Consider the following 27,762-nt stretch of genomic DNA (forward strand, 5'->3'; position numbering starts at 1 on the left):
GGGCTCGGTTTTCCTTTTCACCGCTCATCAGTTCGTTCACTCTGTGGCTTCAGAGGCCAAACCTGTGTCTGTTGATCAATGCTCATCTTTTCTAACTGTTCTGGTGACAAGCTGGCAAGGGAGACGCTTGAAGCTTTTGAATGAAAGGGTTTGGGGATTAGCTGTGGCTTCTGAATCATCTGTACATTCCTTGCACTTCAGCAACTTTGGGTCATTTCAGGGCTACATCCATGAATTCACACACAGGGTGGATGAGGAGGGCTTGGAAATTACTGGACTGTCCTAGGAAGCCTGGTGGGGTCATCTCAGTTCCAACTTGTCCCTCAATACCTTTTCTTGGGGGAGGTAATTTTCCTAAAGCAATTTTTAAGAGAGGAGAAATGAATTCCTGAGAATTTACCAGACCAGATCTATTCCCTCAGTCGGTGGTCAGCCTAAATTGGGGTTCTTCCCTGAGTCTCTAAGGCCCCTAACTTTCCAGGAGCATCAGTTTCTCAACACAGATGCCCATCAGCCTGCCTTCACAACTCTCAAGGAGTGAATGGGCGAGGCGGAAGCCAGAGGTTACAGTCAGTGCTGTGCAAGGGTCAGTACTGTCGTCTGTGAAGGTGCTCCACATTCCAGTGTCTGCCCTGCCACTGTGTGACCCTGAGGGAATCCTGCAACTTCTCTGGACTGCAGCTTCCTCATCTGTCAATTGAGAATCATGAACCTCACTTGAGAGCTTTGGTAGTTCAGTGGCAGAGTCCTCACTTTCTACGTGGGAGACCCAGGTTCGATTCCCAGCACCTCATGCACAGACCATTTATCTGTCAGTGGATGTTCCTGTGTTGCTAAGATACTGAAGAGGTTTCAACAGAGCTTCTAAACAAAAACTGATTAGGAAGAAAGGTCTAGAAATCAGTCAGGGAAAATGCTGTCCATCACAACAGTCCAAAACCAAAACTATTATGGGGATAAGAGAGGAGAGGGTGGGTTTGGTTTCCTTGTCCTTGGGGTCACCGTGGATTAGGGGCAACTCAATGGCAGCCAACAACAACAACATATCTATCTCTGGGGCTGTGAAGAGTATTACAACACAGAAAGTAGCATAGAGGAAGCTCTGTACAAACGTTCTTCTACCTCTCACCCCTCTCTCTCTTCTCCACAGCTCCTCTAATGCTGTTGCGTTGGAACCAACTCAGAGCTGACCCTCTATCGTATTGGAGGAGACTGTCCGTTTTTCTCCCTTGGAGCAACTGGTGGAGTCAAACCAGTAGAGAAGAGCAGCCTTTGGATTATCAGTACAACTCTCCATGGACTACCCTACCAGAGCTCCCTGTATAAACATGAGCAGTAACAAAACAAACAGCCTGCCTTTGGTATGTGCTGTGGCCTTTCCAGGGGGAGCCCACACAGACCACAGTTAGCTCCCTCCTCCTCAGCAACATAACGCTACAGCCCACCCCTGCCCCTCTTGTGTCACAATGTCATGAAACACTGGCCAGCCATGAGTGCACTGCCGGGGTGAACAAACAGGACGGGCAAAACCAGGCCGTCCCTGGGGGTCCTATTTATAGCTGAGTGTTCCCTCACCTCCATATAACAGTTTGGTTGGCTCAGCTTTGAGGAAACAGAGTTCTTGTCAAAACACTTGTCAAAAATATCCCAAATCTGAAAAGATAATTGGTGAGGAGGCCCAGCTAGGACTGATGGAGACTCCTGCCAGGTGATTGAGTCCAATCAGCACGGCCAGGTTGGTGAAGCTACAGATGGTTCCTTGGGGCGCCGAGCACAGCGCTTGTGCAGAATGACTGATGGGTATTTACCTTTCCCCAGGAAATGAAGCTAACACAACAGGAAAGATGATCAATGTATATTTTAAAAGCACGTGTATACAAACAAACTCCCTCCCATATGTTACTGGGTTTTCTCCAAAGGAAACAGATTAAATCAAATGCCTACCAGCCGCTTGGTGCTGGATCAGGCAGTGGGAATTCATGGGGCCCCCTCCTCAAGGAGCTCAAAATCCAGTTGGGAAGGCAAAACAAATGCAAGGGAAAAGGTTAGATAAAAGTAAGGCATTTGTCACGAGCTAAAAGAATGATACCAATAATTAGTATAGGAGGAGCTCAACCCAAACTCAACTGATTGCCATCAGGTTGGAATGCCCTCACAGCTGACCCTCCAGACGGTATTCTGAGGCTATAAACTATAAAGAAGGAGATTATCCATCTTTTGCCCATAAAACTGCTGATGGAGTCTAATTGCCTTTGGGCTAGTAGTGCAAACTCTCTATAGACTAAGCCACCAGAGGGCCCTTGCAGGAGAAGAGGATAAAATAAGGTCTCATAAAGCTGCTCTCTAATCACAAAGACACGCAGTTCTAATCCACCAGGTGAAGGATGGGCAATTTCCTCTCATTCAACTTACTGCCTCTGAAAACCAGCTGGAGGATCAGCTGTGAGTCGGTTCCAACTCCAGGCATACAACAAAAACAACAAGGCTCAAAGCACCACTGCTGTCCAGTCCATTCCAACTTATGGCCACCCTCCACCCAGTTTCCAAAAGCGCATTTTAATAGGAGGACACTGACTTTATTTTTCTTTCAAAGAGCAGCTAGTGGATTTGAACCACCAATCTTTCAGATAGAAACTCAACATTTAATCTACTATGTCCCTAGTGTTCTTCCACTTAGGGCTTAAAAGTTCTTAAAGAAGAGAGGACATTTGAGCAGAAACAGAGCATAGATGTTGTTGTTGTTCTTGTTCTTGTTGTTGTTAGGGGCGGTTGAGTATGACTCATAGCAACCCTATCAACAATAGTAATGAATCCTGTTCTATCCTGTGCCAACCTTATCATCTCTTATACTCTTGATCGCATTGATGTTAATCCACTTCATTGGGGATCTTCTTTTCTTTCATTGACCCTCTATCTTTGAATGATAGCCCTTTACAATGAATAGTCTCTCCTAGCCTCACGTCCAAAGTATTAGAGATAAAGCTTTACCATCCTTGCCTCCAAGGAACACTCTAATTGCACCTTTTCCAACACATATTTATTTATCTTTTTGGAAGTCCATAGAATATTCAGTACTCTTCTCCAGCACCACAGCTCAAAGACATCAATTCTTTTTCTGTCATCCTTTTTCACAGTCTAGCTTTCAGGTACCTAGCAAGTAACAGAAAAGACCATGGCCTGACTCAGGTGCACCTTAGTCTTCAAACTGATATCATTGCTCTTCAGTTCTTTGGAAAGGTTCTTGACAGTATACTTGCCGAATGCAATACATTTTCTGATTGCCTGACTGCTAGTACCAAGGGATCTAAGTTTGTGGATCTCAGCAAGATGAAATCACTGACAGTTTCAATCCTTCTTCCATATATCATAATGTTGTCTCCTGGATTAGTGGTAAGGATCTTTGTTTCTTGATGTAGAGATGTAATTGATTCTGATTCTTAGCAACCCTATGTATAAACACCACCATCTTCAAGATCATCAGTGCACTCAAGTAAGTCCCTTGTTGGACTCACTATTTTTACTGCCTTCCAAAGTAAGGGGTTCAAAATCTAGCACTGCATTAGACAGTGTTCCTTTATGATCCATGAAGTTCTGAGCAGCTAAGTTCTGCAAGTAGATCGCCAGCCTTTCTTCCTAGTCTGTCTGAGGCTGGAAATGCCACTGAAACTTATCCACCCCGGTGACTCTGCTGATATTTGAAATATCGGAGGGACAGATTCTGGCATCACAGCAACACACAAATCACCAATGCAGGACAAACTTTCGGACAAGCAATGGACAGTTAAGAATCAGAAGCAGAGAGGGAAATCCAGCATGCCAAGGAGGGGGTACAGTAAGAGCAAAGACCCTGAAGCAGGAGACCACATGATGCATATATATTTGGGAAGGAGTTAAGAAGTAGGACATGCGACTGTGTGCTTCTTAGAGGCAAGGGTGGGGAAACGTCATCTCACATACTTCGGGCATGTCATCAGGAAAAACCAGTCCTTAGAAAAAGACATCACTCTAAGGAAAATAGTTCGGATTTTTTGGATGTTGTTTGTTGTTGGTTTTTTTTTAAGTCACAATCACTGCTGCTGAAGTGGAATCAACTCGTAGCTGACTCTCCAGTGGGTTCCCAAAGCTGTAAATCCTACAGGAGGACATTTCCCATCTTCCTGTCTCAGAGCTGCTGGGGGATTCAAACCACCAGAAAGGCTCAGTCTCTGGGTTAGTAACACAACACCCTCTGCATTTTGCCACCAAAACTCCCTGAGAAAAACAGAGGGTCACTGGGAAAAAAGAAAGCCTTCAACAAAATGGACTGACACACTTGCAACAACAGACTTGAGCACAGTGGAAATTGTGAGGAGGGGCAAGGGGTTGAACTATCACTCATAAGATTGCTATGAGTCATATTTGACTCAATGGCACAAATACCAACAACAAAGCTAAGTTTGACTAGAAAGGGAACTTTGTGTAGAGAAGAAAGAACTAGAGCCCCTCAGAGTAGGAAGGGGCTTTCTAGGCTGTCTAGTCCAATCTTACTTTATAGGTGAGGAAACAAGAGGCTCACGATTCACCCAAAGGCACACAGCTAGCTAACAGAGGCAGATCTGTCAGGAGTCACTTGAGACTCTGAGCTGAAAGGAAATTGACTGGCAACAGAGAAGTAAAATGAGATAGTATTTGGTGGTATAGTTCCCAACCATGAGTGAAGTCCACAAAAATGCATGCAGCTGATGACAATGATAATGTCATCATTGAGTCACCTCATGGTGAAATTATGCATAACAGAATGAAGCACGATGCAAGGCTCCACCATCTTAATGATGGTTAATAAATGGCACAATGTTGGCTCTATAATTCTGCACATATCTTTTGACATTTCTGATATTTTTTTTTCTTTCCCTCTTGTCATGTCAGAAGAGCCTTGGTGGTTTATCCCACAGAGAGTTGAACTGCTAACCTAAAAATGCTGTCTCTCTCAGAGTTCACGTCCACCAGCTGCTCTGCAGGAGAAAGATGGGCAATCTCCCCTGTGTGATTTACAGCCTGTGAAAACCCACTGGAGGGTCATCTACGAATCAGTTCTGACTCCACAGTAACAATTTTTTTTTAACCAACTCTTCTGTCAGGGAACACAAACCTCAAACTGATAAGAACCTATCCATTCAGCAGGAATAAAAAAATAAATAAACAAAGAGATGAAAGTCAAGTGAAGTCTCAGGTTTCCGATCTCTCACCTCTCTGTGGTGGGTGTGAGTACAAAGGGCAGAAAACAAGCCTCTTCTGTAGGTGGCAAGTGGGCTGATGGGAAGGAGCACCTGTTTTGTCTTCATTTCAAGCCCTATAATCTCTCATCTCTTTGAAGCTGTGAGAAATCAGGTATTTGGTTCATTCTATTATAGAGGAGCTAGAACTGAAAGGTTAAATGTCTGAGGAAGGTGAGTCAGGGGCAGAGGAGGGACCAGACTTCCATTCACCTCACCCAGGGAGCATATGAGTAAGAAAGAGAAATATCGTGGTACTGTCCTGGGAAGTGAAATGGCTGGGGTTTCACTGCATGGCTAGGGTGGTTATTACATATAGATTTCCAGAACATGTGTTTCAGGCCATTTCTAGGGCCCTCAGGAGGGTTCACAATGTAATTGTTACAGTCTTGTGTCTAACACAGAAGCAATAAGAAAAAAAGAGAGCGAGAATGAAAAGGGGGGTGAGGGGAAGGATCATTATTAAAACAGACATTGAAGAAGGCACAGAAAACCAACCTTAAGTAACTGGCCATCTCCAGTCCCCAAGAACAAAACAGTCCTGTTCATGACCACGGTGCCATAAACGGATGTCAGGTCGGAATGGATCAAGGTAGATGATGCGATCGGCTGTACTCTTTCAGGTTGGTCTCCTTCTTTCTGAACATGCACACAAACACACAAATAATAATAAAAGGATCATTTTTAACAGTGATAATTCTCAGTGTAAGGATAAAATGTCACTCATCTCCCCCTACGATGGATCCCACTCCTGGGCACCAAATGCCATGTTCTTAGACAAGATCCCTAAGGTCTTTCTGCAAAATTACCAGGTTTGCCCACCCCATGTAATGCCACTTGTTTACTATGGATTCACATGTCTTGACTGCCAGCAGTGAGCGAACCGTCCACTTAACACTCCCCGAGCTAATATATGAAGCTGACTGACAGAGCCTGGACTGGTAGGGAGACAGTCTTGTCCTTGGCTGTGTGCAGATTCCTGCTGTAATTCATTTCAGTTAGGCTTGGGCTTCTGTGAGGCTAAACGCAAGCCGTTACCCAGGATGTGAGAGGAAGGATCCTATTGGGCGCGATGGCAGAGAGGAGGGACCCTGCTTTGTCAAGAGGAGTCTAGTGTGACGCCCAAAGACAGGGTAATTAATTCAGAAAGGGCAATAAGGTCCTGCAGCGGACCCAGGAGAAAGTTCTCCACCTGATTTTGACGCTCTTGAAGAGGAAAGGAAAGCTTAGCTCTCAATCCAAAGGCATTTACATTGTCAGAGGTTTGGAGTGCCATATAATCACATGTTTGGTCCTGTTCATTAAGCCCCTCTTTTAAACCCAGAGCAGAGCGAGTGTGGACCAAAAGGTCTTTTTCTTTCTTGTTTAAAGGAATGAAGTGCTTCACACTGCTGCTTCCTGCTTCCAACGACAGGAAACTGAGTTTGTAATACAAATCTCTGGAAGATATGGAGCTCGAAAGAGCCGTTGCTGTCTGCAGCTACTGAAAACAGTGTGATAGCGAGCTTTATCTGCCAGGGCTCAGTTCCCAACTGCATTAAGGTTTTCAAAGGCACGTTTAAGTTTTAGCCAATGGGTGAGCTGGCAAACTTTAGCAAGCAACTCCTGAAACCGCCTTGATTTTAAAGAGAGGAGCTAGGCTAGGAGGAGGTGGAGAAGGGTGGGCTACAGGGAAGCGACCAAGACTTATTAACTTCATTATGTTATTGCCAACAGTGTTTATGCCTTTCAATTTATGTCTGATTAAATATTCATTATTTTCAAACCCACCAAGTTTCATTAACATCGAAACGAAATGGATTCATGGGCTAAATTGATTTCTGAAGCCTTTAAAGTGCTGTCTATATTTCTTTGTGGAAGTTGCACTGTGAGGAACTGATAAGCCAGCAAGGATTCCTCCAGCGCCCGCCGAGATCACTTTTCAAGGCAAAGATGTCATAACCTCCGAGAAAGGGACTTATTTGCATAAAATATTCTATAGCGAACTCAGTTTGAGAAGATTTTTTGGAAAGCCCATTAGAGATTTCTTTTTTCCCCTCCTCCTGCTAAAAGATACTTTGCATGTAGTTGGGGAAAAGGAGGAACAGAGCCGTCTTATTAATATTAAAGTTAAGAAAGAAAAAAAAAATCACTGTGGGTCTGAGGATGTGAACAATAGACTACTGTTTAGTTAAGGAAGCCTCGTGACTGTGAGCAGAAAAAGAAAAATCAGGTGACCTTTAAATGAGGAAATAAAATACCCCATCAAAACCCCAAACCCCCCCACACCATACAATTTTTCTTTAAAACCAAGATTGTTCAAACTTAAGGCGGGCTGGCCACACTAATCTTTTATTACATATTTGAACATCTCAGAGAGGTCAAGTTGGAGAATTGACTGAAAATCTCTAGCTGAGTAACGGAAATGTTCAAGAACTGTCATCTTTGGTCAGAGGCTCCTTTCTCTGCTCATCCCATGACAGAGTCAGGCTCGAGGACTGTGGGTCATCCACAGACCACAGGGAACCACGTGCCCCCAGATCTGATACATGCTGTTACGTGCTATTGACGTGGACTCCCACGCACAGCCCTGCCCGGTCCTGCACCATCCTCACACCCTCTGCACTACACTTGCACCCTTTCCCCCAACCATCACGTCAATCCATTTCATGGAGACTCATCCTTTTTCGCTGAGCCTCCACTTGACCAAGTAAGATTCTTTTTCAGGGGACGGGCCTCTCCTAATAACACGCTCAAGTATACAAATATCACAAAAAGAAACACTAAACCATAATCCCACAAACCAACCAATCCATCCTCACTGTCATCAAGCTGGTTCTGACTCAAAGCGACCTTTCATCAGATTTCTGAGGCTGTAAATCACCTTTCTCATTTGTCGTCACGAGTTGAACTCCCCTGTGTGAACACAGTTAGGTGGTGTGTTCCGCAGGCTGTTGTGTTACTAAACCAAAGCTGAGCCTCTCTGGCAGTTTAAATCCATCTATGAGACGTTCTGACTCAAAGGCAATGAGTGAGTGATGTGGGTGACTAATAACTACGGCTCTTCTGTTTAGCCAAGAATCACGGCCTCTGCTGAGGTGTGAGGAGATAGCCTTTTTTGTCAAAGACCAGCTCCAGAAACCAGAGGCAGCTCAAGAACGTGGAAGGCTAACATGTAAGTGAGGGGTACCTTTTTAAAATTACTGATTCACCCCTTTCTTGTGTCCTTCCTGACTTGTGACTCCTTCTCAAGATCTGCTTTTCTAAATTAAGAGCTCTATCAATAACAGAGGTAAATAATACAGCCTTTGGTCAATACTCCCAAACGTGAAAGGCTGGTGGAGAATACAAACCATCCAGGACTGTGAGTCAGAGGTTAGATCTGCATTTCAGCTGGGTTCCTACCCAGCAGGTGATGTGGCCAACTAATCTAATCCTATTGAAGGGCTAAGATAATGCCTGATTGGCAGGGCCATGATAAAGATCAAATGAAAATTATCCTGGAAGTAGTAGTGATACTGACAAGCCTACACTGAGAACTTACTGTGTGCTACCCAGAGTATTTTATCACCCTAGGCAGGTGATTCAAATCCCCTAGCTGCTCTGCAGAAGAGAGAACGGTGGGCAGTTTCCTCCAGGCCGATTTACAGCCTCTGAAAATCTGCTGAAGGGTCAGCCTCGAGTAGGTTCTGACTCAAGGGCAATTAATGAGAGTGAGCCTTAATAGAAGACTATTGAATATAGCATAGATTGCCAAAGGAACAAACAGATCTGTCGGAAGCAGTACAGCCAAAGTGTATCCCTTAGAAGCAAGGCCAGCAAGATGTCCTCTCATACACTTTAACTATCTTATCGAAAGGGGCCAGTTCCTGGAAAATGACATCATGCGAGCCAAAGTGGAAGGTCAGTGGAGGAGACGATCTGCTTTAATGAGACGGACTGAGAGTGGAGTTTGTGAGGATAGCGCAGGATGGGGCATTCTGTTACACGTACGGTCACTGTGGGTTAGAAAAGAACTTGTTGGCACCTAACAACAACAATCTAGTAAAGACAGTCCAGGGTAGTGAGCCTGACTGCTTGGGTTTGAATCTTAGTTCTGTCACTTAACAGTAACACCACACCCATTATTTAGTATCTTTGTAACTTAGCAACAGAACTGTGACTACAGTTTTCTCTTCTGTGAAATGGAAGCAATGATAATAGTATTACTCCAGTGAACGGTGTTGAGGGCTGAATGAATTAGAGGACAGTTAAGGCTGAGAACAGAGTGTGGGTACACTCCTACCACATCTGCTATCCTGACCTTAAAGACACAAACAGCTGCTTCCACACCCAGGGCCGTTATTCTTGCCTCCACCTTGGCCAAAAAGAAATGTGACTTTGTTGAAGTAACAATGAGTCCGGGCCTGAGAGAAAGCCTGATTGGTCCAAATCATATATAATTTCATTGGCCACTTATCAGATATTTGCTTTCTTGCCCTTTAGATCTGAGTGGTGCAAACAGGTAATAACTGTGAACTTGCAAGACTGGAGGCTTGATTCCACCATAAGGGGTCTGAGAAGAAAGGTTTGGTGATCTAATCAGACACTGAAAATCTTAGGGCACAAAGTTCTACTCTGACACACATGGGGTTACCAAGAGTCAGAAGTGACTCAACAGCAACTGCAGGTGGTAAAGTTGGCAGAACTAGGGATGGCCAGGAGGCCCCTCCTTCCATGGCTGGTGAGATGTAAGAAACAGAATGGAATGGATGGAGCAGCTTCTGGGAATGAGTACCCTCCTGGATAACAGCAATTTCTGGAAGACAGCTCCTTTGTCCTCTTCCTTCACTTCCTCCCTTTTGAATGTATCATGAGAGGCAAAAAAGGGGAGTGATGGTAGCCATTTTATTCCTTAAAATTAATGCTGGAAGATGATAATCTAACACTGGTGCAGAGGAAAGATGAAAATACTCATCATTCTCGAGGTCGTCACTGAACTACAAAGGGCTCTGGTGGCCTAATGAGTAAGGAGTTGTGCTTCCAACTCAAATGCAGGCAATTTGAATCCACCAGCTGCTCCTCAGAAGAAAGATAGGCAATCTCCTTCAATGCTATTTTCAGCCATCAGAAGATCAGCTATGAGTGTGTTCCCACTTGACAATACAAAACAACAAAACTATACAAGCTCCAATCTCCACCCTTTCATTAAGTAAACAGTAAATGTCATGGGTCAGGTTGGGCTCTCTGTTTCTGGCAGCTAAAAGCAAGTCATTTTATTTTCTTTTTCTGTAAAGCATCATGACTTGATTTTTCTTAACGACTGGGAAGGAGCTTGCTCCTCCTGCCACCCAGGAGCACCCTGGCCACAGTCAGGATTTGATAGCCAATTATAAAAGCAGGCCTGGAAGAAAGAAGGAAAAAGGAGGCTTGGACTTCATACAAACTCTAGGGGCTGCTCTGGCTGAATGGAAATGGATTCTTTTGTGCTACAAACACACAGAAAGGGACAGGTCCCCTTGAATGGAAAAAGGAACCCTCTGAATGGCTTTCTTATGCTCATTTCAGCAAATGAAAACAAAAGAAAGACAGAGAGCCCTCCCAACAAAAGTGGAGTTAATACCTAGAGAGCTGAGCAGAAAAAGGGGGAAATAGTGCACCTGGCCCCCATGTCCAGATATTATTCTTATTCTTTTTTTTGGCCTATTTTCTATCTTCCCTTCTCTTCCCTTAGGGCATAATCACTAATGTTGCTCTCAGCCTATTCTGTCTAGTTTATTATGTGTAATTTATTTCTGAATCCCAGCCTCTGCTTGTTCTTCTGTGTGTAACAAGGTTAATGCCTTGTAATGATGCTTTTGCCAGTTCTGCCTTTCATGACAAAATCCAATCTTGATTTAGCTCTAAACCTTGTCTCCCCTTTGGGCTTTCTTGGTTTCCTCTGAGTTATCATTCTGCTTCTCCTGCCTGCCATGTCTAACCATAACGTCATGCCTGGCTCTGAGAGGGAAACTTTTTTTCTGTTGGAGGAAAAAGCTACCTCGTCTCAAAGAACATTTGCGCTTAACACAGAGAACACTGGGTGCCAGCTCACCAAAGCTGAGACCAAGACAATCAAGAAGGGTGAGGGCCATAGTGCATGTGTGTGGAGATGGGGTTGTCGTTAGGTGCCATTGAGTGAAGTACAACTCATAGATACCCTATGGATGGCCAACCTGAAACCTGTCCTATCCTGTGTCTTTCTCATCATCTTTAAGACACTAGAGCCCATTGTTGAAGTCACTATGTCGATCTATCTTGGAGGGGGGGAGTGTTCTTTCCTTCACTGACCTCCCATCTTTTCAAGCATGACACCCCTTTCCAAAGGATAGCCTCACCTAGTTACATGTCCAAACTGTGAAAGATAAGGCTTCATCAACCTTGCCTCCAAGAAGCATACTGGCCTCACTCTGTCCAAGACATATCTATTTGTTCTTTGGGAAGTCCATGGGGTAGTCAGTACTCTTCTCCAGCACTTCAACTCAAAGACATCAATTCTTCTGTCATTCTTATTGATTACCCAGCTCTCTGATGCCTATGAGGTAACTGAGAAGATGATGGCCTGATTCAGACACACCTTAGTCTTCAAACTGATATCACTGCTCTTCAGCAATTTAGAGAGGTCCTTGCCCAATGCTATACGTTTCCTGATCATCTGACTGTTGATACCAAGGCTGCTGATTGTTGAACCAAACAAGATTAAATTATTGACAGTTTCAATCTTTTCTCCATCCATCATAATGTTGACTGCTGGGCTTGCAGTGAGAATCTTTATCTTCTTGATGTTGAAATGTAATTCATACCAAAGTCTGTATCCTCATCTTCTGCAGCAAGCTTTTCATATCCTCCTCACTGCAAGCAAAGCTGTGTGATCAGAATAACACAGGTATTGACGAGTCTTCCTCCAATCCTGATGCCACACTCTTCATAGAGTTCAGCATACAGATGTAACAGGTATGGAGGAAGGATACTACCCTAACACATATCCTTCTTGATTTTAAACTATTCCCTTTCTCTGTTCACATAATAGCTTCTTGGTCTAGGTATAGATGCCATATAACTACAATTAAGTGTTCTGGGATTCCCATTCTTCTCAATGTTAGCAATAACTTGTTATGATCCACACAGTTAAATGCCTTTGCATAGTCAATAAAACACAAACATTATTCTGGTGTTCTCTGCTTTTAGCCAGTATCCATCTAACATCAACAATGATATCTCTGGCGCCATAACCTCCTCTAAAATCAGCTTGTACTTCTGGTAGTTACCTATCAATGTCCTGTTCTAATTGTGTTTTCATGATCTTCAATAATATTTTGCTTGCATGAGACATTAATGATATTGTTTGTTTATTTCCACATTCTGTTGTATCACCTTCTTTGGGGATGGGGACAAATATGGGTCTGTCTTCCAGTCAGCCAGCCAGATACCTGTTCTTTAAATGTTCTGGCACAAACTGGTGAACACATCCAGGGATTTATCTGTTAGTTCAAACACATCAATTGGTATTCCATTGATTCCTGGAGTCTTATAGGCATATTATGAGAGAAATGGTTTGATCTTGATGCTTTGACATACTGTTTTTCATTGACAATAAAGAATGCTAATCATGTGGTACACTGAGCAAATCATTTAAGAAGCTGGACTATATGAAAAAGTGGTATCAGGATTAGATGAAGACTCAACAACCAGTGTTATTATAAATGACACAACTTTGTTTGCTGTAAGTGAAGAGGATTTGAAATGCTTGCTACAGAAGATAAAGTCTACAATCTTCAATATAGATTACATCACTATATTAAGAAAACAAAAATCCCACCACTGGACCAATAGGCAACATCATGATAGATGGAGAAAAGATTGAAGTTGTCCAAGATTTCATTTTACTTGGATCCACAATCAAGACCCATCTTAGCAATAATCAAGAAAGATGTGTGGCAACATGAAGATCTTCTGCCCAGTACCTCTCCAAAGTTCTAAAGAGCAAGGATGCCAGTTTAAAGACTTGAATCTGAAAGCTGGACAACGAATAAAGATGACCAGAGAAGAGTTGGTATCTTTGAATTGTGGTGTTCAGAAAATTCCTTTCTATCCCGTGGACTCCCAAAAGAAAAAAACAAGTCTGTCTGGAAGGTAGTACAATTATGGTTCTCCTTTGAGGCAAAGGAGGTAAAACTTCTTCTCACATACTTCATGCATGTTGCTGGGGGGGCCCAGTCCTTGCAAAGGACTGTCATGCTGGGAAAGGTGTGAGAAAGAGAGCAGGACCCTCAAACTGCTAGATTGATTATAACCGTAACAATGGCCAAGCATATCATGAGGATAGTGCAGGATAGGGCAAGGTTCAGATCTACTGTTCACAGGGTCACCTAACAACATGAACAAATCACGCATATATAAACTCCAGAGCGTGCCTATCACATATTCTAGGGTCTTAAGGCATCTTGAATTGATCAACTTCAGGCCTTGCTTCTACCCTGTTCATGCTTACTCAGACTCATTGAGGTACTGAGTGGTCATGCCTTCACTGCAGCTACTATAGGCAACAGTATAAGGAAATGTGCACAGAGGTGGGGGGACCTCAAGTACCGAGGACTGAACAAGAGACAAGTATCTTACCTTCAAGCTCCTGAGAACCAAAAGCCAACTCCCTTCCCATTAATTTCAACTCCTGATGGTGCCAGAGTAGAACTATGATCCACAGGATTTTCAACAGTTAGGCTTTTCTAGAAATAGATTGCCAAACCTTCTCCCAAGGCAGCTCTTGGGTGGATGCAAACCTTCACTTTCAGGCTAGCAAATAAATGATCACATTAAACCATTTCCATCACCCAGGAACTCCAAGGGAACACATTTTGCTGCCACCAGGTTTCTGAGGCGATAAACCTTAAAGGAAGGAAACGGCCTCATCTTTCTCCCAAAGACTCTGTAGTGCTTTCAAGTGCTGACCTTTCGGTTAGCAGCCCAACACTTAATCTACCATGTCACTGAGGCCCTAAGGTTCTAAATTATAAAAACCAAACCCACTGTCTCCAAGTCAGTTCCTACTCAAGGCAATGCTCCATCAAGTTTCTAAAGCCATACATCTTTATGGGAGGAGACTTCCCATCCTTCCCCCTCAGAGCACTTGGTGGATTGGAACCACTGACCTTTTGATAAATTATACACCATGCCACTAAGTTCCCTAAGGTTCTAAAAGGACTCTCTTATGTTTATAGTTTCCTTCTGTTCTTGCTTATGGTCTGATTTGGTAATTTTTCTTTTCTTAATGTTGAGATGCAATCCAAATTGAAGACTGTAGTCTTTGAACTTCTTCTTCCATCAAGTCTTCATTTCCCTTGAGAGGAGGGCAAATAACAACCTCATAACTATTGATTTCTTATGCATTAATAAAATGCTTCTCTTTAGCTGTCTGTTTTGCATTTTGGTTCCCCTTTGGTATGGACTTCTTTTTAAAGCTGTTCCTTTATCATTTCCTTTTACTTACCCTGGGGCCCACTTGTGGTTAGGAGCCCTTAGAAAGAGTCCCACACCCAAGTTCTATTCCCCATTCTATCACCTCTCATTCTGGCATGTAAAAAGTTCACGAGCTTCAATTGTTGGTAGGTGGTATGGAATCGCATACAACCCATAGCAACCCTATGAACAACAGATCTGAACCCTGTCCTATCCTGTGCCCTAGTCATACTTCCTAACACACTAAAACCCATTGCTGCTGTCACTGTGTCAATTCTCATTTCTACTGACATCCAAACTGGGCTCTATTACTAATACTAAACTATCTGCATTCCTCTACTGCTCATAAAGATTTCAGAGGCCTGTTATTTAAGACGTGGGGCCAATCCTGCTGCCTAGCCTGTTTCACTCTGGGAGCTCAGCTAAAACCTGTCCACCATGGGTAACCCTTTTGGCATTTGACACACCAGCATCATATGTAGAAGTATTGCAGCAACCCACAAGTTATCTCAGTACAGCAAACTGGCAGACAAGTGCTATACCAATTCGAATAATGTTGAGCTTCAATTAATACATATAAAAAATGAGAGAAAACAATATCACATGCCCTGCCTATCTTTTAAAGTCTCTGTGAGGCTCAAGCAAAATTATGTGTGTGAACATAATTACAAAACTATCTTCATCAAGCTAGGGAGATGGGAACAAATATTTTTCACTCAAGTTGTGTGGTTAGATGCCATTGAATTGATTATGACTCATAGTGCCCCTACGAACAACAGACCTAAACACTGTCCTCTCCTGTGCTATCCTCATCACTTCTGACACATTTGAGTCCATTACTACAGTCACTGTGTCAACCCATCTTGTTGAGGGACTTCCTCTCTTTTGCTGACCTTCCACTTTTCCAAGCATGATGTCCCTATCTAAGGGATAGCCTTTCCTAGCAGTGTGCCCCAAATATGAGTTGAAGCTTTGTCATCCTTGCCTCTAAAGAGAATTCTGGCTGCATTTTTTTCCAAAGGCAAATCTGTTTATTGTTCTTTTGTTAGTCCACAGGATATTCAGTACTCTTTCCAACATCACAGCTCAAAGACATCAATTCTTCTTCTTCTGTCATCCTAATTCATTGTGCAGCTCTCAGATGCATAGAAAATTATAGAAAAGACCAAAGTCTGAATCAGGCACACCTTAGTCTTCAAAATAACAACATTGCTCCTTAGTAATTTAGAAAGGTCCCAGAAAGCAGATTTGTTCAATGTAATATGTCTCCTTATCTCCCCATTGCTGGTTCCAAGAAAGTTGATTGTGGAACTCAACAAGATTAAATAATTAAGAATTTTAGTCTTTTCTCCATCAATTATGATGGTGCTTATAGCTTTAGTGGTGAGGATTTTTGTGCTCTTGATGTTGAGATGCAATCCATCCTGAAGGCTGTACTCTCTAGTCTTCCACAGGAAGTGCTTCAAAATCCTCATTATTAGCAAACAAGGTTGTATCATTTGCATAATACAGATTGTTGATATTTTCCTCTAATTCTGATGCCACATTCTTCTTCACAGAGACCAGCTTCTCTAAATAATTTGCTCAGCATACAGATTAAATATATATAGAAAAAGGATACAACTCTGACACACATCTTTCTCAATTTTAAATCATGCAATGTTCCTTTGCTCTGTTCCTTTGCTCTGCTTCTTGGACTAGGTATGGGTTTTGCATGAATACAATCAAGGGTTCTGAGATACCCATTAATCTCAATGTCAGCCACAATTTGTTGTGATCCACACAGTCAAATGTCTTTGCACAGCTGATAAAATACAAATAGGCATCCTTCTGAAATCCTCTGCTTTCTGCCAGGATCTATCTACCTGACATCAGCAATTATATCCCTACTGCCACAGCCTCTTCTATATCTAGCTTGTATTTCTGGCAGTTCTTTGTCAAAATACTGTAGTAATGTGTTGTTTTTTAAAAAAAAAAATCTTCAGCAAGATTTTGGTTGTTTATGATATTAATGATAATGTTCAATAATTTCCACATTCTGTTGAATCACCTTTTTTTGAGAAAGGGAATAAATATGGGTCTCTTCAGTCAGTTGGCCAGGTAGCTGTCCTCCAGATTTCTTGGCACAAACTGGAGAGCACATTCAGACATACAACTGCTTGTTGAAATATGTCAATTGGTATTCCATAAATTCCTGGGGCTTTATTTTTTGCCAATCCTTTCATAGCAGCTTGAATGTCTTCCTTTATTACCATTGATTCTTGATCATATGCTACTTTCTGAAATGGTCCTATTTCAGTCAATTCTTTTTGATTCAGTGACTCTGTATTCCTTCCATCTCTTTTGATGTTTCCTGGATCATGCAGGATCTTGGCTATAGCATCTCTCAGTATTGCAAATTGAGGGCTGAATTTATTTTTCAGTTCTGTTAACTTGAGAAATGCTAAACGAGTTCTTCCTTTTTTATTCTCCAACTCTAGTTCTTTACACATTTCATTATGATACTTTGCTTTGTCTTCTCAAGCTGCCCTTTGCAATCTTGTGTTTATCTCTTTTACTTCTGAATTTTTCCCCTTTTCTAGAGTTTCTTTTGTTATCCATTTTGTTTTTTTTCTTCCTCCTGTGTCTCTGTTCTTTTTTCTCTCTTCCTTTTGCTTTCTTCATGAATTATAGCTTTGATGTCAACCCATAACTCATCTGGTCTTTGATCGTTATAACCAAAATATGACCTTGAGTTTATCCCATAACCCGGGTTAGACTGCAATTTAATTAGCCATTAAGGATGTTATCACTTTTATTTATTCTTCTAGAGTACACGGTTTTCTAAGAGTCCACAAAGCTAAGTATACAACATACCTCAGATCTTCTGAAAAGTTCAAAATATGCAGAAGGAACAGAGAATGAGGAGGAGTTTTGGGGAATGGCCAGGAAACCCTCATACTAGACAAACACTAGCCAATAAGCAACTGGAAATAAAGTGGTGAGTGAGTAGTTGTCAATGGATTCTTTTCATTTGTATCTACAATCCATATCCATGGCAACAGTAGTCAAGAAATCAAAAGACCATGTTTCATTGGGAAACTCTTTTGTCAAGGACTCATTTAATGTGCAAAAGAACAAAGATGTCAGGTGAGAGACTAAAACGTGTCTAAAGCAAGCAACAGTCTTTTCAATTGCATCATATACAACTGTAAGTTTGACAATAACTAAAGAAGAACTAAAGCCTTTGAAATGTGGTGTTAAATAAGAGTACTGAATATCCTCTGGACTGCCAAAAGAACAAACAGATCTGTCCTGGAGGAAGTGCAGCCAGTGCTCCTTACAGACAGGAAGGTGAAATGTCATCTCACATATTTTGGGTATTTTGTTAAGAGAGGCCACTCCTTGAAAATGTCATCATGCATGGAAAGGTGAAAGGTCACAGATAGAGAGGAAGACCTTCAACAAGATAGACTGATATGGTGACTGTAACAATGGGCTCAAGTATATCAGAGGTGGTAGGACAGGTCAAGGTTCAGATGTGTTATTCATAGGGCTGCTATGAGTCCTAGCCAACTCGATGGTTCTGAGCAACAACTCCTCCTTATCAAAAAAAGATGATGCTCAATGAGATGGATGGACATGGTGAATGCAACAATGAGCATGAGCAAGAGGAAGAGGGTGACAGTGTTGCAGGACAGGGCAAAGTTTTGATTTGTTGTTCTGAGGGTCAACATGAGTCATAGTTGACTAGACAGAACCTAACAACAACAACAGCTCCTCTGCTTGCTCCTTCTCACCTCAGCAAGGGACCCAAGTATCCACAAGCCACCCAAACCTATTGTTACTGTTATTGTATATTGTTGAATCCATTTTTACTCACAGCTACCCCTCTAGGACAGAGTAAGATGTAATCCTATGGAAGCACAGATTTTTTTTCTGTGGAGCCATTGGTGGGTTCGAACCACGGACCTATCAGTTAGTAGCTGAATACTTAGCCCTTGCCCTCCCAAGCCTGCCTACTGCCAAAGTCTTACTCTTTGGAATTTATTCATTTTCTCCCCTATGCTTTATCCTTTAATATAAATGTCCCCTAACCTCATTTTGAGCTCTGGTGGTCTAGTGGCAAGATGCTGTGCTGTAATTCTGAAGGTATGTGGTTCAAGGCCACCAGCTGTTCCACAGGAGCAAAATAGGCAGTCTCCTCCCATGTGGTTAACTGCCTCTGAAAACCCACTGGAGGTTAACTGTGAGTTGGTTCTGACTCCATGGTACACAACACAACTACAACCTGATTTTGCCCTTCTGTGCTTTACCCTTCAATATTAAAGGAATTGCACTGTCAACTGAAAGGTACATCGTTCTTATCCATCAGCTGCTCCATGGGAGACAGATGGGCAATCCTCTTCAGCAGGATCTGTAGCCTCTGAAAACCTGCTGGAGGATCAGCACTGAGTCACTTCTGACTCAATAGCATACAACAACAATATGAAGAAGAATGTGGCATCAGGATTGGAGGGAAAATACATCAACAACCTGTGTAATGCAGATGACAAAATCTTGCTTACTATCAGTGACGAGTACTTGAAGCATTTGCTACAGAAGATGAAAGACTAAACCTTCAATATGGATCACATCTCAACATCAAGAAAACAAAAGTCCTCACCACTGGACCAATGGGCAACATCATAATAGATGGAGGGGGGGAAAAGATTTAAGTTGTTCATGATTTCATTTAATTGGGTCCACAATCATCACTCATGGTAGCAGCAGCCACAAATTAAAATATGTGTTGCAATAAAATAATATGTTGTCAAGGACTTTTCCCAAGTGCTAAAGAGCAACGATATCAGTTTAAAGACTATGGTGCACTTGATCCAAGTCATGGTATCTCCAGTTGCTTCCTATGCACCTGAAAGTTGAACAAGGAATAAAAATGACAGAAGAGGAATCAATACCTTTGAATTATGACGTTATGAAAGGAATTTCCTCTAAGGCAGGCCCTTGGGTGGATCTGAATCACTGTAGTATTAAGGGTTTATTATTTTGAATGGATATCCTAGCCTCTTTACTGATTTTGCCATGCGGATGGACTAGAGTATATGAATAGGGTATGTTAGCCTGCCCACCAGGAGTTTGAGAGTCTCACTAATCTCAAAGGGGGCTGGTTATTCTTGCCATTAAATTGGGTAGATCCAGCAGCAGAATAAATAAAACCTCACTGCCAGCGAAGAAGAAGCAAAAGAATATAACATCTTCTTCAGGACCAGAGATTATTACATCAGCCAGATTAGGATATAAAGAGAACAACAACCATAGCAACCACAACAGAGACTTACTATGAAATGGAGCGAATATTGGGACTGCTATGAACATTGAACCAGGGCTAAGAGCCTTTACCCAAGTTTTCTGGACAACTAGTGGGGGACCCATAATTGGCAGGACTGAGAGTTTTGCAACACTAGCCTAAAGCCAAAAAGGGTCAAGGCTGTGGCACCTATTTGCACATTTTGGAAGCTATCTTGAATATTCTGCTACCAACCTGAATTATGGCCCTATTAGATTTTGGCTCCAGTAAAGAAGATTGGTGTAGGGGGTGTATAGAAAGAAGTGCGAGAGTGTGAACAACATATCTGACCTCATGGGAATTGATTTTGTGTTACTGATGTTGTTGACAAGGACAGTTCCCCTTTGTAAAGTTGATAAAGGTCAGAAATGGCTGTCCCCACATGGTCCTTGCTCTTTTTACAACAACGTTCCAATTAGCAGGAGAGACTTTGATCATGTTGTTCCCACTATCTAGACCTCTATCTACTTATTAATCAAAGGAAACCCTGGTGGTGAGGTAAAGAAAGTATAGAGTTGCTAAAGGGAAGGCTGTAGGTTCAAACCCATTAGCTCCACAGGAGAAAGACGGACAGTTTCCTCCTATAAAAAATTGGAATTTTGGAAATCCCAGAGAGAGAGGGTTGCTATTAGTTGAAACCAATCTGCCAGTAATGGGTGAGATTAAGCATTAAACTGCCAAACTAAAAGTCATGTTCTAATTTACCAGCTTCTCTGTGACAGAAAGACGAGGCAGTCTGTTTCTGTACGATGTACAGCCTTGGAAACCTGAAGGGACAGTCCTATTTTGTCCCATAGGGTCCCTAGGAGTTGGAATTGATTCATTGGCAGTAGGCTTGGTTTTTATATACTTGTTTTAGAGTCCTTAAGTGGAACAAATGATAACAAGTTTGGCTGCTAGCCAATATGTTAACCATCTGTACCATCCAGGAACCTAATTTTCCTACCCTAAATTCCAGCATTTACATTCCCAAATATCCTCTATGGAAATGTTACCATCCTCTGTTGAGAAACAGACAGTTGCTGAAAAATGGTTTTCAGACTCCTCCCCAGTTTTCCCTATCATGGTAAATGATACTACAATTATCATCGACTCCTCCTTTCACCCATTCCTCATATCCAACCCTCAGTATACTGAATATCTCAGTAGAGTTCAACCAAATTCTATCTCAAATCTGTGTTACCTTTCTCCACAGCCTTCATTACCTCACTCCTGATCTGCTGGTCAGAGTCTCTCTATTTCTTCCTACAACCCATTTTCCATCCAGTAGCTAGAGTGATCCTTGAAGACATTAAACAAAGCATGTTTCTCTTTGGCTATTACACTTTGGTGGATTCCTATCACATTTACACATTTAGAATAAAGTCCTGATGCCTCTCGGGTTCTATCTGAACTGGTACCTACCTACTTCAAACTCATCCATTGCTACTTACCTCGTTCATTCTTCTGTGGCTTTTGTACTGGCTTTCTTTCATATCTTTTACATACAACCATGTTTCTATATAAGGGACTTGCATACACTTCCAGTTCAGGGAGCTCTGAGTCTCTTTGTTCATAGCAGACTGTGCTACAAATTGACCAGAAGGGTGAACACCTCTGGCAGTTTGAATTCCCCAGTTGCTCTGAGGAAGAAGATGAGCAATCTGCAGTGCTGTTTGTTGTTACTGTTAGATGCCATCAAGTGACTCTGTGAGATTTACAGCCGTGGAGACTCAGTGGAGGGTCAGCTATGAGACAGAACCATCCTGATGGCAATGAAAGCGAATTCTAGCTCACATGGAAGCCGGCTCCTTTTATTATTTCAGGTATCAAGTTGAATGTCACCCCTTCATGGACATATAACCATGTTCTCTCCAACATCCATCTCAGCTATTATTCTATATTCCAGCATTCCATTTGTTTCCTTTAGGCTACTTACTATGATTATATGATTATTGCTTTTTAAAATTTATTTATTGTCCATCTCCCAGTAGATTATAAACTCTATAAAGAGTTTAACTTAATCTACACTTTGAATCTTGCATTCACCTCAGAATCTGGCATGTAGTAGGTTGTCAATAAGCAGCTATTGAATGAATGAGTAAGCACATGGATCAATGTTCAAATATGTTGAGTCAATATCTCATCAGGCACCCCTGTTAGCCAAGTCTTAATCATTACAGAGTTTAACTGAGCCAAGATTTGTACCTTACAAATACGGGACTTGGTTCCACCTTTGGGAGAAATATTAAACTATCTCCTATTACTATATATCTTGACCTTCTCTAAATTTACCATCTATGGTTTATTGATTTACAAGCAGTTTCTGGCTCTCTCACTATTTCAGTCTATAAATGACCTACAAATTCTGTATACTTAAAATGTGGCTCTAAAAAGCATATCATGTTCTTTAGGTTTGCTCCAGGAATAATGTGGCAATCTTTTTCCATAATAGGAATTGCATCACTTTATGAATATGGTCTAGTAGTATATTAAATCTTTAAGCTAAAAGTAGTCGACCAGGACACAGAAGAGTAGAAAGAACAAGAGATTCAGAGTAAAAGGAGGAAAGAAATATGTGAGTTCAAGTGCAAGTTCTATTACTCATAAATTTTAAGTCTTTAGTACACATGTAACCTCTGAAATTTCTTCACCTATTCATCTATCTACTCAGCAATCTAACTGTCAATCCATACATCCACCTATTCGCCCATCCACCTACCCAACTTTTATAGTGCACTTTCTATTGACCAGGTACATGATCTGTAAAACACAGATAAGAATAAAATTCCTATGGTGAATCAATCAAACTAGTTTTGACACAAAATGCATGACTTTACACTTCAGTTCAGTGCTTTCAGAAACACTTATGAACTGAAATGAATGGTTGGAGTATAAGCACTGCTGAGATTCACAATTTGTGGTTAGAACTCTGAACTTAGGGAAGGGACAAAAAGAAATAATTTCTTTTTTTTGTCCCACAATTCTAACTAAAAATTTAGTGTTTCCTTAGAACATCGGTCAAAGTAGTACTAACTAAACCTATGAATTTGTCAGCAAAAGAAATCAAATGTTTTCTTATTAAAGTCATTGAGGGAGCTCGGGTGGTGTAACCTGAAGGCAGTTGTACTGCTCACCGAAAGATGGCACCTCCCTGGAAGTTCAAATCCACCAGTGGCTTCCTGGAGAAAGATAAATACGCTCCTCCTATGGGATTTAAAGACCCCACTAAATCCACTAGAGGGTCAGCTAAGTTGGTTACAACTTGATGACAATTATTTTGAGTCATAGTCATTGTTGTTGTTATGTGCCATTGAGTTGCCTATGACTCACAGTGTGACACTATGTACAATAGCTCTGAATCCTGTTCTTTCCTGAGTCAATCACTGTCTCCAGCACCTCTGCCCCTTTTGCCCCAGACACTGTGTCAATCTAGCTCCTCTCCTGCACTGTTCCTCCACCCTTCCAAGCATGATGTCCTTCTCCAAGGACTGGCTCATTGTAGAAATATCAAAACGTCATTTATGTTACTTTTCATTTTGAAATCAAAGTGGTCCCTGCTGCTTGTTGTTGATGTTATGTGCACCACTGATTTGGAACTGAGCCACCGCTGCCCTCACAGCAGGTCTTCAGGGTCAGTAAATCACATGGGAGGAGATTGTCAAACCACATACCTTTGGGTTGGCAAGGCAAAACTTAACCACTAAGCCACCAGGGGTTCTCTCTTCCTGCTGCAAGCTCTTGCTATTTAATGTGTTAGGATATATTGCTATACCTTAAGTTTTAAAATATTGTTGTTATGTGCTGTCGAGTCGCTTGCAACTCATAGCGACCCTATGTACAATAGCCCTGAGCTCTGCTCTGTCCTGTGCCAATCTCACTGTCTCCTATACACCCATCCCAAATACCCCAGTCACTGAATCAATCCACCTCATAGAGAGTCTTCCCCTCCTGAGCTGTCCCTTCACCCTACCAAGCATGATGTCCCTCTCCAAGGATCTGTCCCTCCTTGCAACATGTCCAAAGTATGTTAGACGGAGCCTTAGAATCCTTGCCTCCAAGAAGCAGTCCAGTTTGACCCTCTCAAGGATGAATCTGTTTTATTAGCAGTCCATGGTACCCTCTTCTACAGCACCACAGCTCAAAGGCATCACTTCTTCTATCCTCCCTAGTCATTGTCCAACTCTCTGATGCATAACAAGTGATTGCAAAGACCATGGCCTATATCAGATGCACCTTAGTCTCCAGAGAGACACCATTGCTCTTCAGTACTTTGGGGAGGTCCCTAACAGCAGACTTTTCCATCGCAATACGTCTTCTAATTTCCTGGCTGCTGGTGCCAAGAGTGTTGACTGTGGATCCAAGCAAACTAAAGCTCTATTTAAAATTATCTGGTGTTAGAATCCAGGGAAACTGTGCAATTGAGAAATGCCACACTTACAATAGGGAATTGTGTTTTTAACCTAAAGGCAGAGTCTCTCTGGTGGTTAGGATCACTAGTGGCTCCTCAGGAGAAAGAGGAATAATCTCCTTCTGAGTGATTTACAGCATCCAGAAAAGTTGGTTATGACTCAGCAACAATGAGTGATTTTATCTTTGACCAGGAGTGGACTACACTACCACAGTACTGCCTGCAGGTCTGTTTCCACTGGGCCTAATCTCTCACTCATGTCTTATATGCAGTCATTAGGTATCCAAATGCAATAATTTCACTTCCCCTAAATGACTTATTCTTTGAGAATAAAATCCAGTCTCCTTCCCAAGCTTAAAAAACCAACATGACTGGGCCCTTGCTTCCTTATCCAACCTCCTCTCTCACAGCAGAGTGGTTAGAAGCTGTGCTGCAATCCCAAATGCAACCAGTTCAAACTCACCACCTGCTTCTCGGGAGAGGGATGGGTAATCCCCTGCTTTGTGATTTATGGCTTCTGAAAACCCATCGAAGTGTCAGCTATGGGTCAGTTCTGAACACAACTTTCCTATACTTAAGCACTAATCCTTTGTTTTACATACCACCTAATTCTTTCTCCCAGTTGATCCTCTGCATTTGCTTTCCAGTAGGCTGGGAGTGTTCTGTTCTTAGTTCTTGACACAAGCACCACTACCCTTTCTCATTCTCATCAGTTTCACGTCATTTTTTAAAAATTCTGATTTTAATGAAAATTTAGAGAAAGGGTAGGTTTTCATTTATTGTTGCACATTTTCCTCCCTCATCCTCCCTTCCCCTTTCCCAGTCCACGTTTCAGATTATTGCCATTCACATATCTAATCATACATTCTTTTCAGACAGTCCTCCTCCCTTGTTACAATGCAGTGTTAATTTTCTATCCATTCTTTTCCTGTTCTCCACCCACCTCTACCTCTGTCTCAGTTCAATTTTAGATCTGCAGTGTTATACAGAACTTGACCTTTTGTAACTGAGATATTTCACTCAGAATGATGTCTTCCAGGCTCCCCTATGTTGTGTAGTATTTTACAAGTTCATTGTTTTTTAAAGCTGCATAATATTCCATTGTGTGAATGTAACACAGTTTCTCTATCCATTCATTTGCCGGTGGACAGCTAGGGTGTTTCCATCTCTTTGCTATTGTGAATAAGGCAGTAATAAACATGAGTGTACATATATCTGAGAAATAGCTCTGGTATCTTTAGGGTATATTCCCAGAAATGGGATAGCTAGGTCAAATGGCATTTCTATTTCTAAGTTTTTGAGAAAATGCTAGTCGTCCATAGTAGTTGTACCATTTTACATTCCCACCAGAGGTAAGTAATAATTCCAGTCTCTCCACAACCTTGCCAGTATTTGTTGTTCGCTGCCCTGTTTAACTTCGCTATTGTTGTTGGGGTGAATAGTGTGTCATAGTTGTTTTGATTTGCATCTCTCGGATAGCTAGGATTTTGAACAAGTCTTTATGTGTTTGTTTGCCATCTGGATTTCTTCTTTGGTGAAGTGCTTTTACTTGTGCCTATTTTGTGACTGAGTTGTTTACCTTTTTCTTGTTGAGATGCTGAAATAGTCTATAAATTTTAGCTATGAGTCCTTTATCAGACATGTCATTGCCAAATATTTTTTTCTCAGTCTGTGAGTTTCCTTTTTACCCTGTTGGAGAAGTTTTTTTGATGCACATAGGGATTTGGTTTTTAGAGGAACCCATTTATCTATTTTATTCTCTCCTGGTTGTAGCTTTTTCATTATACTTGGAAGTCTGTTCATGCTGTAGATTAAGGCCTCTACAGCTATTCCAAGTTTTTCTTTGATGAATTTTATAGACTTTGGTTCTACTCTTAGGTCCCTGATACACCACGAGTTGGGTTTGGTGTAAGGTGCGGGGCTTCCTTAAGTTTTCTGCAGATGGTTTTCCAGTGTAGGCAGCACCATTTGTTAAAGAGGCTGTCATTTCCCCAGGTAATTTATGTGGTCTCCTTGTAAAAAAAAAATCAGTTGACCATAGGTAGACGAGTTAATTTCTGGGTCCTCAGTCCCATTTCACTGATCGATGTGTCTGTTCCTGTACCACACCGTGTCATCTTCACCACCATGGCTGTTTAGTAGGATTTGAGATAAGGGATTGTGAAGCCTCCTTCTTTTTCTCTTTTTCTGTCATGCTTTGCTTATTCTGGGTCTCTTTTCATTCCAGATAAAATCAGAAATTGCCTTTCTCATCTCATGGAAGAATGGAATCAGTATCTGTATTGGGCTTGCCTTGAACTTGTAGACTGTTTTTTGTAGAATTGTCATTCCCATTATATTGGGCCTTCCTTCTTTTTGTTTCTTGCAACCATGTTTTATTGACTTTTATAAAAGGATTTTTCTGTAACAATTAATAGGTTCATGAGTTTCTTTGCTTTGTTAATGTGATGAATGAAATTGTTTTTCTTCTGTTGAACCATGCTTGCATACTTGTTATGAATCCCATTTGGCCACAATGAATTATATATAAATGGTTTGAGTCCAGCAACTGGCTCCTCAGGAGAAAGGTAAGTTATCTCCTCCCATGCAATTTGCAGCCCTCTGAAAAAATGCTGGAGGGTCAGCCATGAGTCAGTTAAGAATTGACAGCAATCATTGAATAAGGGTTGGTATACTAGAGCTTCTTTATTTGACTCTGAAATTATATTACCATTAATTTAACTATTGAAAAGACTCTAGTCATAGTCTGTTATTGATAATAGCATATTAAATTAAATCAAAAGTTAGTAAATGTCTCACCATGTTTTAAATAAGGCATGCCAATCTTTAAAAAAAAAATTAAGAGAGTCTAATAGGCATTATTAATCAAATAATTACATCAGAACAAAAAACCTTAAAAGAAACCAGGGAAAAAAAGACACAAAAGTCTTAATACAGGTTAAACTGATTACCAGAAAATATGAAAGGGAAAAATTAATAATGCCTATTTGACTCTTTTAAACATTTTTTAAGGTTTTATATGCTTATTTGGGGAACTTTTCAGAATCATCTCAGGAACAGGTTTGAGGCCTTGAACACTAATGAGTAAAGACAGGTGAGTTGTGGGAGGATGTTAAATGTATCATCCAGGAAGAGCGCAAACAGTCATTACAAAGACAGAAGAGGAAGAAAAGACCAAAATGGATGTCAGAAGAAACTCTGAAGATTACACTGGAACGTAGAGAAGCCAAAGCACAAGGAAGAATCCAAGACACTAAAGAGCTGAACAGAAGATTCCAAAAGGCAGCACAGAATGACAAAGCAAAATACTACAATGAAATGTGCGAGGAGCTAGAGTCGGA

The 27,762-nt window shown here is 41.5% G+C and overlaps 1 protein-coding gene across 1 annotated transcript in view; it reads right to left on the minus strand.

Moving 5' to 3' along the window:
• The window catches only part of PLXNC1 (plexin C1), a 255,007-nt gene that overhangs the window by 204,283 nt on the left and 22,962 nt on the right, over positions 1-27,762 (minus strand). Inside the window, exon 3 of the mRNA XM_006898490.1 lies at positions 5,751-5,891. Coding sequence (XP_006898552.1) covers positions 5,751-5,891 — 141 coding nt within the window. The remainder of the gene's footprint in view (positions 1-5,750; positions 5,892-27,762) is intronic.

Source organism: Elephantulus edwardii, unplaced genomic scaffold (assembly GCF_000299155.1).
Source record: "Elephantulus edwardii isolate Elephantulus edwardi_28Jun2011 unplaced genomic scaffold, EleEdw1.0 scaffold00231, whole genome shotgun sequence".
NCBI lineage: Eukaryota > Metazoa > Chordata > Mammalia > Macroscelidea > Macroscelididae > Elephantulus > Elephantulus edwardii.